The sequence below is a fragment of the Alternaria conjuncta genome, assembly GCF_024043145.1.
Source record: "Alternaria conjuncta strain BMP 0040 chromosome Unknown scaffold_3, whole genome shotgun sequence".
Taxonomy (NCBI): Eukaryota; Fungi; Ascomycota; class Dothideomycetes; order Pleosporales; family Pleosporaceae; genus Alternaria; species Alternaria conjuncta.
In genome coordinates this window covers 2350859-2365297 of record NW_026250092.1, presented here as the reverse complement: position 1 = coordinate 2365297, position 14439 = coordinate 2350859, and the positions used below count along the sequence as shown (strand labels likewise).

At 53.7% G+C, this 14439-nt stretch overlaps 6 protein-coding genes across 6 annotated transcripts; 4 read left to right on the top strand and 2 right to left on the bottom strand.

Moving 5' to 3' along the window:
* Positions 1 to 52: 52 nt before the first annotated feature.
* Positions 53 to 1705, bottom strand: J4E85_002772 (uncharacterized protein; the record flags this gene model as incomplete). Its single annotated transcript, XM_051467046.1, has 2 exons — positions 53 to 736; positions 785 to 1705. 2 exons carry the CDS (start codon positions 1703 to 1705, stop codon positions 53 to 55), a joined length of 1605 nt encoding a protein of 534 aa, XP_051329901.1.
* Positions 1706 to 1986: 281 nt separating this feature from the next.
* J4E85_002771 (uncharacterized protein) lies at positions 1987 to 3823 on the top strand (the record flags this gene model as incomplete). Its single annotated transcript, XM_051467045.1, has 4 exons — positions 1987 to 2427; positions 2472 to 3575; positions 3626 to 3658; positions 3773 to 3823. The coding sequence occupies 4 exons, from the start codon at positions 1987 to 1989 to the stop codon at positions 3821 to 3823; spliced, it is 1629 nt and encodes a 542-aa protein (XP_051329900.1).
* A 1454-nt stretch (positions 3824 to 5277) lies between these two features.
* J4E85_002770 (uncharacterized protein) lies at positions 5278 to 6807 on the top strand (the record flags this gene model as incomplete). The annotated part of the gene is made up of 2 exons (XM_051467044.1): positions 5278 to 5967; positions 6034 to 6807. 2 exons carry the CDS (start codon positions 5278 to 5280, stop codon positions 6805 to 6807), a joined length of 1464 nt encoding a protein of 487 aa, XP_051329899.1.
* A 1420-nt stretch (positions 6808 to 8227) lies between these two features.
* On the top strand, positions 8228 to 9688 carry PGX1 (Exopolygalacturonase; the record flags this gene model as incomplete). Its single annotated transcript, XM_051467043.1, has 3 exons — positions 8228 to 8558; positions 8609 to 9378; positions 9434 to 9688. 3 exons carry the CDS (start codon positions 8228 to 8230, stop codon positions 9686 to 9688), a joined length of 1356 nt encoding a protein of 451 aa, XP_051329898.1.
* A 416-nt stretch (positions 9689 to 10104) lies between these two features.
* J4E85_002768 (uncharacterized protein) lies at positions 10105 to 11544 on the top strand (the record flags this gene model as incomplete). Its single annotated transcript, XM_051467042.1, has 2 exons — positions 10105 to 10524; positions 10576 to 11544. 2 exons carry the CDS (start codon positions 10105 to 10107, stop codon positions 11542 to 11544), a joined length of 1389 nt encoding a protein of 462 aa, XP_051329897.1.
* A 1367-nt stretch (positions 11545 to 12911) lies between these two features.
* On the bottom strand, positions 12912 to 14271 carry J4E85_002767 (uncharacterized protein; the record flags this gene model as incomplete). The annotated part of the gene is made up of 2 exons (XM_051467041.1): positions 12912 to 12920; positions 12976 to 14271. 2 exons carry the CDS (start codon positions 14269 to 14271, stop codon positions 12912 to 12914), a joined length of 1305 nt encoding a protein of 434 aa, XP_051329896.1.
* Between the last annotated feature and the right edge of the window lie 168 nt (positions 14272 to 14439).

The window sequence follows — 14439 nt, the reverse complement described above, 5'->3', positions numbered from 1 at the left end:
CGAATAGATTGGGAAACATTCTTGAGAGTCGTAGTATAAGAAAAGGCTCTGCTTAGAACCTCTTCTTCTTCTTTGCATGTGCCTGCTTCTTCGCTGCCTCTTCATTCTTCCGCTTCAACTCAGCGCGCTTCCGCTCCGCCTTCTCCTCAGGCGTCTCTTCGTGAACCTCCTCGACGGGCGTCATCTCCTTTACTCTCGGTGGAGACGATGGAGGCTCGGCCGTCGGCGATTGCGTTGCTCTGAAGCGCTGGGTGCTTGGTGAAGCTGTCATGTCGCGTTGTGAAGCACCATCCTCCGCTTTCTTGCCCTTACCACCAATTCTGAACGGCTTTCGCGTCTTCTTTGGTGTCGTTGCTTGGCTGGGCTGGGAAGGTGGCACAGACTCCCTAGTTGGTCGGATCTCTGGTTCTGGCTCTACGTCCGCGGGTTTTGGCGGCGATGGCGGAGGAGACTCGGTTGCTCTTTTCGACTTCCCGCCTATTCGGAAGCTACTGACCTTTGGCTTCTGCGCTGTCGGTGTAGTCGCTTTTGGCGAGGAACGGGGTTCCGGCGTGGGCGTCCTTTTACGAGTTGGCTTCTGTGGGGTCCGACTTAGACCCTGGCTCTGACTCTTGGGAGGCGCATCCAGATCCTCATCGTCCTCAGTACTGTCGTCTTCCGTCTCATTGGCCTTGCCGAGGGGCGACGACGGTAATGGCGCAGGAGTCTGTTTTGGCCTTTTGCCGAGTTCGCGTGTCTGAAAGTCTTAGTTATTGCGCACTACAGTACTTCTCCACACCCTTACCTTGAAGTTCACATGAGTCTCAAACTCTTCTTCTGTCTCATCACCAGAATCCATAGCTGCTTTTGCTGGCTTTGATGCCGCAGGAGGCGTTTTGGCCTTGGCCTTGACTGGGGCTTTCGGCATGCTCAACTGAGTAGGTACCGCAGTCCACCATGTAGTCTCAACATCACCCGACTTCAGCTCCGAAGGTACTATGGGCGTGCTCTGAGCCAGTGCTTCTTGAAACAAGCCTAGCGTAGTCAGGTTTGTGTCTTTCAATTGCTCGGTATCATGCCGCCATGCTTCCTCGTGGAAAATTCGTAGAGCGGGTACGTGCTTTTCCGCTTGTTCACGTTTGACCTTCTTTCGCCCCGCCCTCATTCCACCAGCGCTAGGGAAGGCGGCAGCCAAGTCCAAGCCATGGGAGTCGAACTGGTCCACAAGTCGATTGATTGCCTTGTCTTTGGCGGCGATTGTCGCGATGAGCCCGGTAATGCGTTCATTCTGAACGTGTGAAGAGACAAGTAGCGGCAAGATGAGCTCGTCCTTGAGGTCGGCAGACGTTCGTTTCTTCAAGTGAAATTTCCATGTCAAGCGACCGAGAGGCTCTGGAAGGCTTATGCTGGTGTGTAGAGTAATTCCATCCGTGTCATGACGAGTGACACGACACATGGAACCCTCCGCACTCAGCAGGGGTTTCTTGACATTTTCGAGAAGGATGGCAACCTGCGCCGCGTCGTGTTTGCTAACTTCGATTGGCGATTGTTCCAATGCAGCCCGCTTGACGATATCATCCACGTCTAGCTCTTCGCTCCATATGTTGCTGAGATCGGTAAGGTGGACTGTGTACGAGTCCACGTCGAAGGCGGGTTTGATGAGTAGCTGGGGAATCTGCTTGCCGTCAGGCTGCTCGGAGAGCTCCAGCACGCGCCAACACGACATGTCAACCTGGAGAAAATGAGGTGACGGAGTGCATGTTTGCAGATGAGCGCAGACGCGTGACACACGCGACCTTTGTGGGGTTTGAGCTGACACGTGAAGCGTAGCTGAGGCGCAAGTGAAAGGCAACCGCGCCAAGGCCGTTCCTAATCGGGAGTAGATCCCTGCGCGCGCGGAAGGCAGCCGTACGTCACCAGCCTCGGCCAAAGATTTCGCGATCTGCGCCGGCCAGACCAAACCTCAACAACACATCTCCATACTACAAATTCGGCCTATTGTGAAAGATGTCGTCACGTGAACCACCCTGGCGCAACGAGCGCAATCGCCTTCCCCAGCGCAATGCGCCGTCATCGTCCATTCCAGCGAAGCGGTCAGCCGACTCACGAGCACACGACAACCCTGCGAAACGGTCGACAAACGCGGCAGAGGAGGCGTGGGTGGCAGACGAGGATCGCTTCGTGCTGCAGCAGGCCAAGAAGAAGGCGGCACTACGCGTCAAGGGCGGGCGCGCGAGACCCATTGACTGGCTGGCCGTCACGCTGCGCTTCATCGATCCCACGGAGAAGTCGATGTTGGACGAGGAGGTGGAGGATCACGAGCTAGACATAGTCGATCCGGAAGGTGTGCTGGAGGGACTCAACAATGAAGATCTCGCAGAGCTGGAAAAAGAGATTGAGAACTACCTCGCGCTCGAGACAAGCAGGAGCAATCGCGACTACTGGAATGTGAGTAACTACCCCTGGAAGACGACCCCTAACTAACCCCTCAGTCCCTCAAAGCAATCTGCAAAGACATCCGCCGCAAATCCAAATCCTCCAAGTCCGAAGCCCGCGGCACCAGCTCCGTGGCCGCCGACATCGATCAGCTGCTCTCCCCAAAGACGTTCGAACAGCTGGAGACGCTAGAGGTGCAGGTCAAGAAGAAGCTCGATTCGGACGAGCCAATCGACTACGACTACTGGGAACAGCTGCTGCGGAGTCTGCGCGTGTGGAAGGCCAAGGCGAAGCTGCGGCGCGTTTCGCAGGAGATTGTCCGGGAGCGACTGCAGACATTGCGCAAGCAGCAGGCTGACGCAGCTGCATCTGTACAGAATAGGATATACGCTATGCTCAACGGCACCGATGAGGCGAGCGAGGCGCAGCCAACGACTGTCGAATACGATGCAGCCTTCGATCCCCAACCCCTACTGAAGCTGCGCGCCGAAGACAAGGCGCTACCACAGACGGATGAGAAAGCGTTCCTGGAGAGTCTGGCTACCGAAAGGGGAAAGATCAAGAAGATTGGCTATGTGCCGTCACAGGCCAAATCCAGCGACCCAACCACCACCAGCAGTCAGCCCACGACGAGCCAGACGGTAACAACGAGCGCCTCACGATTTGCGCCTGTCGAGAAAGAAGACTACTCCAAGGCAACCATGGCGCTATACGAGAGGGAAGTCGCGCGAGGCGTGGAGGAAGGCGAGGAAATCTTTACCGCGGAGGAGGAAGTCACGACCGCCCGGCCCCAGTGGGCTGGCAGCTACAAGCCCCGGAAACCCCGCTACTTCAACCGCGTCCAGATGGGCTATGAATGGAACAAGTACAACCAAACGCACTACGATCACGACAACCCGCCACCAAAGGTTGTACAGGGCTACAAGTTCAACATCTTTTACCCCGACCTCATCGACAAATCAAAAGCACCCACCTACAAGATCGAACGGGAGAACGGCCGCAAAAAGGGCCAGTCCTTCGCGCCGGCCGGTGAAGACGACACGTGCCTCATCCGGTTCATTGCCGGCCCGCCCTATGAGGATATTGCCTTCCGCATCATCGACAAGGAATGGGACTACAGCGCCAAAAGAGAACGTGGGTTCAAGAGTAGCTTTGACAAGGTACGTCCAGTCATACTCACTGTACTAGCTACGTGGCTAACGCAATGCAGGGCATCTTGCAACTCCACTTCCAATTCAAGAAGGTATGTCAAGATCGCATGACCGGAACGGCATCACACTGGCATCACACTAACATCGTGGCAGATATACTATCGAAAGTAGCTAAGCCCCCTTTGGGTGACATGGACGCTTCACAGCCTACCCCGCTGTACCTGGCTCCTCTTACACCAAACGGCGCGATAGGATAAGAAATAGGGCGGACGTTGCACAGGACCCTCTCAATCGATAGGTGCTTCTTGAGTATCAAATCCAGGATTCTCTCGTTGCGCCATCACCCGTGATCACTACATTGGCGGTGACGTTTCTACCGGCTCTCATATCCTCGCAACGTGCAGCCTCTCCGTCTCCGGGTCCGTTGGCGGTGTACACTCCTCTTCGAGCGGTGACAGGGCCGTGACGAGGGCCTATCACGGATGACTATTGCTTGGGCAAGGACTACGAATCAACTTCACCGGAAGGAAAATGGTAGAAGTCGTGTTACAGGCCTCTATGGGGTCTGCTCCCAAACGGTTGCTCGCCTGCTGCCTTTTTGCAGGCGCAGCACATCATGTCACATCCTTGCGCCTGCAGAACATATGCCGTTAATGGCCTTTTTGGGTTAGAGTTTGCAGGCGAGGAATAGAGATCCTTGAAGGAAGTCACCTATGTCAGGACGATTGTTACAGCGTGGAAGAATAGCTTGGACGCGTATGCTGACAACTACAATGAACAACATCTTGCCTCTTGCTCTCGGACAATTTCCAGGACATGCACAGAAGCCGGACAGGAACATCGAAGAGCGGGAGACTGCCGTGCAGGCCGATGGACGTTTCGATGTTACAAGTGGGCCACCCCGTATGCGCTTTCGATGTTATGAGTGGACGTATGCGCCTTCCCGTATGCCGGTGTCAAGCAGGCAATCGTTGGCTGCAGTGGTGGTACAGAGAGTCATTCACACTGGTTGATGGAGTAGTGCAATGAAGGTCTCTAGGCTGCGTCTCGGGCCGTGGGGCGGCGATGCTGTACCGGTACTTGTCGCTCCGTGACATCACGTCTGCAGCTGCGCCTGCGGCCAGGGTCCTCAGATCCGCCGTCCTTGCGATGAGATCTCATCCTTTGTTTGTCCATACAAGCGACGCTGCAGCGTCAAGCCTGCAGGTGTGCTGGCAGTCGGAACCCGCGCAAGAATCGTCTAGGTGACAATGACCAGGTTTCCAGGCAATCCCATTCGCCGGGGCATGGCGGAGCATGTTAACGTCTTGACTGCCGCTTCATTTGTGAGCATCGCCTTTTACTACTCTCGTTTTCTGCCAGTCTTTTGGTTTCACACAACACGTTGGCGTATTCGTATCGATACGTTCCTTATCTCTACCGTCCAGACCCTTGGGAGGCCGACAACACAACAGCTATGCCACATGCGCAATCACCTCATCGGCCTTCCTCCGCAGACGTGGGTGCTGAATTCGACCACGTCCAGTCATCTCAAGACGCCTTTTGTGAGCCCTTCCAGTCCTCCAAAGACGCTTTTTGTGCCCCGCTTCCCTTTCACACCCATAACCCGGTGTTGTCTCTTTCCCCCAGACTGCCTATTGAGGTCCCGCTCACCGCACCTTCCGATCAGGGACCTGCACCTTCCAACAACGACACTACCCCGCACTCTGCCATGAGCCTCGACGACCAAGAGCCAATGCAGTGGACTGCGCCGACCAACTTCCTCCTCAACTCCATGACCCAGAATGGCGCGGGTTACAATGCGTCTAACCCGTTTCCACCTGGTACCGGAGACTTCTACAACTACGCCGAGAACGGAATGTCCTACAACGACAACTTCGGTATCGCGTACCCGACTCAGTATTCCAACGCAAGCTGCCCCCGATCCTACACCGGCGTTGACCTCTCTGGCCTTCCTGCCGATATCAGTATGACCGACTCGCATCCACCCACCGCATACCACATCGAACCGCCTAACCACCTTGACGCTATGGACTTGTCAGACCATGAGATCAGCGGCCAGCTCATGCAACTGAGCAACGACTTCGACCATCATCCGTATGGTGCGCATATGAAGGTCGAGGATTCCAATGGCTACCAGAGCCCGTACTCCGACCTGACTCGCGCATCCACTCCTCACGACGATCCCCCTCGACATCCCCATGACCTCTCTGGAGACGGCGTCATCGATAAAGAGCAGCCTTACGCGCAGCTGATCTACCAAGCCCTCCTCAACGCGCCCAATAATACAATGATCCTCCGCGATATTTACGAGTGGTTCAAGGCCAACACCGACAAAGCCAGCGCCTCGGAGACAAAAGGCTGGCAGAACAGCATTCGACACAATCTGTCAATGAATGGGGTAAGTCATATATGCTCTTCCTCCACCGTTCTACCTCCCTCCTCTAGTACATACTAATCTGCCCAGGCCTTCGAGAAAGTCGACCAACCAGGAGAAGAGTCCCGAAAAGGCTTCATGTGGCGCTTGACCGACGAAGCCATTCGCGAAGGCGTCAAATCCACAACCCGCTACCGCAGCAAGCAGCCCAACAAGCGCGGCCACCGGACCCAGCAACCACAGCCCCAGCGACAAGCCTCCGGCGCCAAAGGCGGTCAAGCTGCACGTCGTTCAGCAAGGATGAAACGAAGTGGAAGAATGCAAGACGGATACCGTAATGGCAACGACCAGTACATGTCTCGATCTGTGCCCGCGGCTTTCGATCCGAATTATCGCAGTGTACCAGCCGACGCCTACCCTCCGAGCCCATACTACGGAAGCGACGTGGACTTTGGCTACCCGTCGTCGTCTTCTTCTCGGACCGATGACTTCACCCTCAATAACCCCAACGCCAACGTCCTTGGTCCACACCACCACGCCCATCTCGATCTCTTCTCACCACCCACACGCTCCTACCCGGGTAGTCCAATGTCGCGACACCACCACGATCTATCGCGCACCATTTCCGCACACTCCTTATCGCAACCTCTGTCACACGGTTTGCCTATTGGAGATACGGCGTATGTGCTTGAGCAGAGTCCTGATGGGGGTTTGTTTTCTAATAGTCCTAGTCCGAGTGCGGATGAGCCGAGGACGCCTGTAGATCAGGGGGGCTGGCGCGAGGATGTTGGGATGGGAATGGGTATGGCTGGGTGTGTGTTTGAGGACGCGGGTGGCATGGGTTATCGCTCTTACACTGGTTGAGAGGATCGCCGGGATGGAAGATGAGGCAAAGTGTTGCTTTGGGGATGGAATGAATGTTGGTCAATGTTCTTTTCCTCTGTATTGTATGAATGTTTTCTGCTTTCGGCTGGGGTTGGGAGTTGCGGGTTGCATAGCATGGTTTTGGGTAGCGTTACGATGTATATTGAGTGCATCACCTCAATCGTTGCATAGCGATGTCGGCCTACCGCCACTGGGAGCTTATCTCTCGTCGTAGCATAGCAATTCTTTCTTCTACCGGCTTTTCATTCCTTCTCACCAACGTGATTTCACACTGAATCCTCTCTCATCCCGCGTTATTCCTCACATGTAGTTGATGGTCCAAGAGACGAGCTGTCGTCTCGTCAATTCTACAGACGTCGTGGCAGGCTCAAGCGAATGACGCAGACCCTGGTCCAGCGGATGCACATTTTACTTCCGCGGTGCTGGTATGCAAGCCATGATTCTAGTATCGGTCCTATGATCGGAGTTCACATGGTATTCCCGTCCAGCTTACACTTCGGAGTGAGACGAATGATAGCGATATCTCAACATGACGTGTCTGAAACGTCTACTGGGGGAGATCGAGGATAGAACGTAGTGACTAAACCATCTGAACGGTTAGGTGTCTCAATATTTCTCTTCTCGATGGCTGTTCGCACGTCGTTGCATTGGCAGGGAAATCCTGCTGCTAAGCTTTCGGGACGGAACGAAGACAGTGGGCTTGGCTCTGGGTATTTCATAAGTAGCTTTTGCGTTCATCCAGTTCTTTTTACGGGATAAACAGATAACTGTTGAAGACCTCAGGAGAAGAAGGGGTTGGTATACAACAAGTACGAAATTACCGGAGCCCGCCCGGATAAGTAATCGCGGTAAGCCCATCCCCATGATGGAAGAAGCATCGCACCTCAGCCCAGCCCTTCCAAGCAGCCACCACTTGCTTAACCACGCCGGCCGTTCCGCGGCAAAATCTTCGCCCGCCACGTTCACTCAGCTGCTCACCCCAGAAACACAGCCGTTGACGCGTAGAAGCCGTAGACCGTCTTTTGCGATTTGTCGTGGGGCGAGCACGCACCGGAAATCTGGGGTCGCAGAAACTCCACCAATGGCGCTGGCCAAGCGCCCAGGAGTGTGGGGAAAGCTTCGCTGATCTTGGCTTAGCGCCACAGCCATGACCCGTTTAGCCACCTGTGGCCGTGAGGGGACCCCAGGATGAAGGGGATGATCGAAAGAGTTCCTCCGCGCCATCCAATTTTACGGGAGCGGGTATCTTGAGCTGGTTCCAGGGCCAAGGCCGCGGCTCGGACGGCTGGGGGTGATGCGATGGGGGTATATTAGGTGGTCGGGGTCGCGATGCTTTGTGAGCTACAGACGTTGACCCCCAGCTTGTCAATTAAGAAAATCGACATATACGTTTGCCAATATGCGCGTCACCGAGCTTTTCACGTGCGCTTTGCTGCAAGCATCAGCAGTACTATCGACACCTCTCGATGAGCGAAGCGTCAAGGTAGTCGCGTCGAAGAGGCCACACCATCCGGCGTATCCTTATCACCCGAAGAAGGCATGCCCGGCATCGCCGCCACGAACCAAGACCTGCAACGTCAAGGCTCTCGGAAACGGCAAGGATGATTCCGCCAACATCCTGCAGGCGATCAAGCAGTGCAACAACGGCGGTCATGTCGTTTTCCCGAAGGACCAGAAGTTTACCATTGGAACCGCGCTGGATCTCACTTTCCTCAACAGCATTGATCTGGGTATGTCGCCTTCAAAAAGCTACGATATTGCAGCGCTAACCGTCAAAAAGACATCCAAGGCTCCATCCAATTCACAAACGACACAGACTACTGGCAAGCCAACTCCTTCAAGCAAATCTACCAAAACGCCACCACTTTCTTCCAGCTCGGCGGCAAGGATGTTAATGTCTACGGCGGCGGCACCCTAGACGGAAACGGCCAGGCCTGGTATGACCTCTACGCCGAGGATATCTACATCCTGCGACCCATCCTCTTCGGTGTCATCGGCGCAGAAGGCGCCACTATCTCTGATCTAAAGTTCAGATACAGTCCGCAGTGGTACACGTTCGTTGCCAACTCCACCGACGTTGTATTCGACAACATCGACATCTTCGGTGGCAGCAAGAGCAAGAACCCCGCTAAAAACACGGATGGCTGGGACACGTACCGTTCAGACAACATTGTCATCCAGAACTCGCACATCGACAACGGCGACGATTGCGTGTCGTTCAAGCCTAACAGCACCAACATCGTTGTTCAGAACTTGATCTGCAACGGTAGCCACGGTATTAGTGTCGGTTCTCTTGGCCAGTACCCAGGCGAAGTTGATATCGTCGAGAACATTTACGTGTACAACATCAGTATGTCGAATGCATCGGACGGCGCGCGTATCAAGGTCTGGCCTGGTGCTTCTTCCGCTCTCTCCGGTGATCTTCAGGGTGGAGGTGGTGGCGGTGCTGTCAAGAACATCACGTACGACGGCATGACCATCTCGAACGTCGACTACGCGATTGAGATTACTCAATGCTACGGTCAGAAGAACTTGACTCTTTGCAACCAGGTACGCTCTTACTTCCCACCAACCAAGTCTTGTTCGAAAACTAACGTGATAATAGTTCCCCTCCAACCTCACCATCTCCGACATCACAGTCAAGAACTTCCACGGCACAACCAGCAAGAAGTACGACCCGCTTGTTGGGTATCTGGTCTGCTCCAGCCCGGCAGTTTGCTCAAACATCAACATCGAGAATGTTAATGTTACGAGCCCGAGTGGAACGAACCAGTACACTTGCTTGAACATTGACGGGATTGAGAGTCAGGTTAACTGCACTACCAATGGAGGTCAGGGTGGGGAGTCAGGAGGGAACTGAGGATGCTTGAATAGTTATTGCAATACAACGTAACGTTCATCGTTCAAATGTTCTTGATTCTTTTGCTGTTGTGCCGTGATGGTGTATCGCACGCCGCAGAAGTTGGGTCAAGGCCTAAAAACTTATTGGTGTCGGACGCTGATGGTACGGTACAGGCTCCGCTCGCTACCGAATGAACTCCTGAGGAAATCGGGCTCTGAGTGAAATAGTCGAAGGTTCTCTGGCCCCCAGTGGCGAGCGTAGTTCGACCACAACGATCAGAGGTTTCGACTTGGAGCCTAATGCGTGATGCACAGACTTGGCGTGAGTGTACTGCACCCCTATATATGACCGCCCGCTTCCGGGCCCTGGTCAAGATCTCAACGAACCAGTCAACCAACCCGAAGATTTCTACACGTTAGCAAAAGACCCAAGGCATGTCTACTTCTCCAGGTAGCGTTTTGCCCGAGAATATCGAGCGCAAGAAGATGAGTGCATCGGCTAGACGGCGAGCGCGGAAAGCTCGGAAGGTTGCTCAAGCAGGTTCGGGTGGTGAGCCGCAACAGAATGCCGAGACCATGCACAAGGCTCCTGAGCAAGCGGAAGCGGCTCAGGAGGAGATCAAGAAAGAAGAAGCTCAACTGAAGCGCGAGCAGGAGGTGCAGATAGCGCGCGCTGAGATAAAAAAGAAGGAAGAATCGAGATTGAAGCGAGAACAGGAGGCGCAAGCAACGCACACCGAGAAGATGGGAAAGCTGAACGCTAAGCGTGCGTTCCTTGTCCACTCCTGTGACGACCTCCGTCCATACCGTCGATATACTCAGATCTACGGTGAACGTAAGTTCCAGAAGCCTGTGGTAAGTACCCTATGGATCTGGACACATAATGTTATACTCACAAGTCTGTAGAACAAGCCTCAAAACGTCGGCTTCCTCGATATGCCTCTCGAAATCCGTCTGATGATCTACGGGCATGCCCTTGAATTCGACGAGCCGATCGAGCTGTGGCCAGAGACCGGAGACATGGATACCGAGTATTACCGAAGAGTACGCAACGGGTCTAGACTTCGAAAAATGTTCGGCAGACGCGGCGCACGCAACCTCGGCTTGCTACGTACATGCAAGCAAGTGTGCGCTGAAGCCACCGAGGTCTTTTACGGCAACAATGAGTTCCGCTTCTCGGGTCTCAACGGCCACATGGTAGCGTATGCGTTCGCGACAAAGATTGGACCGAGGAACCTGGGCTTCATGAAATCCATGACCATGGCTATACCTTGCCGCTCGGAGGACCGCGGTTGCATGGCCTCACACTGGAACCCACACACCTGGCTTCGCACACACGAGGTATACGACCACATGCCTTTCCCGTATCCGTGGACAAAAGGGAAACTCCGTAAGCGCTTCCCACGACTAGACTTCGAAGACTCGTGGCATAGTCTGGCTTGGATGCTGGCGGGCGCCCATCGACTCAACAAGATCACATTCGTCCTGCCCCAGTATATCCGGTATCGCCGCGTGGCGTGGGGTCTGCATCGCTATGTGAGGTGTTGCGGACGACGACTTGTCAGTGCAATGGACGATATCGTAGCGGCAAAGCCATTTCTCCAGGTTGCAATCGTACGCATGTTCAAGGATCCGAATGAGGACGCCTCCTGTGACAGCAGTCAGCGCTGCCTCATCAAAGAACTGAAGTCGATTGTGTTCTGCAACGTTCGTCTGGCTAGATTCTGTAAGAACCAGAATTGGGAACTTGACCCCCAGCCATACGTTGACAGGGATGGCGGATTTGTCGAGGACCAGGCATTGGATGCGAGCGAGAACCCATTGGACATGCTTCCCGATATCGAGCGTTTGTTCGTGAGGGCGGCAGCTGAGTAGAAGAGATATGGCTTAAGGGTTCGTTCGTTTCCGTGTGCGCGGCGATAGCCAGCGAGATGCTTTCCGGAGGCGCGATTTCAGTATGCGGCTAGAAGCTCGGAGAGTTGTATTGGCGTTGTCAGCGCAAAGAACCGATGATAGGAGTGCAATAAAGATACCACATTTGTACGCTCGCCTTTGAAGTGTGGAAAGTAAAATGCCTTCGCGCGATACTACGAGTGGGCGCTGAGCTGTTGTGTTGTTGGTGTCGTCGGAAAGGCAGAAAGCGCGACTTCGACTAGTGACACGATGACGTAACGCGTCATCATTTGTCTGCTGTGCTGTGATTGGTTGTCGCGTGCACTCCTTCCCCGCGCGCAGCCCACGAGCATCCTACGTCGCAATGCGAGTCCACAACGACATTGATGCTTGCCTAATTGCCTAGTCTCTAGGAGCAGCAGAACCGCGATCATTGTTCATACGTGTCATCCGCGTATGCAACGCGCCTCCATAACCTATGTCAGTGCCTGCGATTGCGTCTTCGTCGTGTAGACCAATAACAATATATAATGCGACCATGCAGAAGCTCGCCATCGGATTCATAGAGATCACTTTATACCTGCAAACGTATCCGATAACTCCCGTGCCTCGGCTCGATCTTGTTTGTTCGTTTCAAGGACTAAGACTCTTACTTTTCTTTTATGAATTGGTTGCTATATCGTTTGCGCTATCGAGCTAGACACATCCATACATCCTATGATGCTTGCAGTTTCGCTGATGAAGAGGTAACGAACTCAAACGCTTTCGTGTGCGGCAAGTTCCTTCCCATGATCAGAGGACCAGTTGCTGGGGAATACAGAAATGAAGAACGAGCACGATAAAACCATGTGATAGACCGAGGAGCGGGAAAGTGGGTTTCAGAGGAACGGAAGTCATCACTGAACCTCCACCGTATCCCAATTCGTCCTTGGTGCGATGGAAAGAACCCCCTTGACACGAGAGCTTCAAAAACGCAGTGGAGAGCTCGAATCCGCATTCGAAAAGCTAGAACGCATTAGCGAATTATCCCGATAATATCGTCAGATCATACCTATATCCCCACCTGTGTGACTTCCTAAGGAACTCTAACAACGAGCCCTTGACGCAAGGACCGAGATGACTGTTGACCAGCCAATTCCAGTCATTCGTGAGTTTGTAATCAACCCACCCAGTCACCTTATAACTGTTGTCCAGGTATGAATTAACCAGTGTGTCCAACCCGAGCTCATTTTGCCATGACGCTTCTTTCGCTTGACCAAATCCATTTGTCCAGATAGTAGGGCACGGAAGATCGGCACGGTTGGGATAGGTCTTCAGAAAATCGTATATGAAGAGAAGAACGCCAACTTTTAGTTGGTCTAGGGACAACGTGAAGCAGTGGTTTGGTGTCTCAGAATCAAGCGGATGGCGTACCTCGATCTCTAAATGGACTTTGCGGTTGACCGAATCCATCGCAGATAAAAGTAGCAGTGCATCGAACCGAACATCTTCAAGAGTAGAGTGCTTCGGTAGGTCGAAATACAGATGAAAGTAGCGTGGGCGACCCCGTAGCCGGATGGCTGTGAATCTCTCCAGCTCGGTCGCAAAGTTGTATTTCGGCGTCGAAGTTGCTGAGTTGAAGGTTGAATTGACATCGCAGACTTCTGAGATGGCTTCGTGACGTAACCAACGATTCACCCCAGCTAGGCTTCTAAGGTTGCTGTTTGTAGTCTGGTGCGCCAAGTCGAAGGTTAGTTCAACTCCTGGGGGCTGGAACAAATCGAAAAGCCTCTTCCTAACGGAGTATATACTCATGAGGTCGCAAAACTCTGTGTTCCTGTTCGGCGGGATCACACGCAGCTCGCCTTCATCGCTGATTGACATGCGGCCTTTCGTCATCCAGTTACCACCACCAGAGTCATTATGGCGGTATGAAACGTATACTTCCGATTCATCTGTATCGAGTCCGACCCTCAACAGCATTTTAGAATTCCAATACTTCCTAAGAAGGTTCGAGGGATCAGCGGTGAGCGTACTCAAGCTTTTGTTAATCCTAGCCATGTGGCTGGCGGACCATTCCCGATTGCTTTGGAAGTAGGATTTACTACTGTGCACTTCGAGTGGTGCCACAAATAGGACGTTCATTTTCTTGTGTTCCAGCTTCCAGGTATACTCCAGTATTGGTAGGACTTCTAAGGTTTCGTCGGCGTCAAGCAAGTTGTTGACATCAAGCTGGATGACGCGAAGAGAAGACGACTGTTTGCCAATTATGCGAAGCCAGTCCATAGCCCAAATAGTGCCACTACGCTGGTCCGCATCTTCGGGGAGCCCTAAACGGAACACGTTTCGTGCGTACAAGACACCAGTGGCCTCATACTGGATTTGACAACATGACTGGAGGAGCGCAGTTCCGGAGATAATACTGTCGGAGCGGTAGCCGGAGTGGTAGCCGAGTCGATTGATGTTCTTCGCATGGATCTGAATAGGATATTCGTGAATGAAGAGTGCCTCGTAGATGGCGTTGCGAACTTCTCCGGGCAGAGTCAACAATGAAGGCGCATTCGGGTCGATTGGGTGCGAGACTGGCGGCGGAACGTTGTCCGTTGCAGTCGCCGCTTCCGTGTCTTTTTGCGTGTTCGCGATCCTGGTGACAGCCATGTCGCTTGATTCTGCGTCACTGACAGTAGCGGGAGTCGCGCCACCGGCTGTGGTACCGGGTGTCGCACTCATGTCGCTCGCTGTCACGCTGCGAGGATCGTCTCAGTCGCCGTATCGCTGGCGATCAGTATCTTGAAATGGGTGTGTGAGAGGGGAAAGAAGGGTAATCGCCGCTAGTGGGAAAAGCTTGCAGAGTCGAGGATTCTGAGGTGAGAGAGGGCAACTGCCAAGACTGCGGCC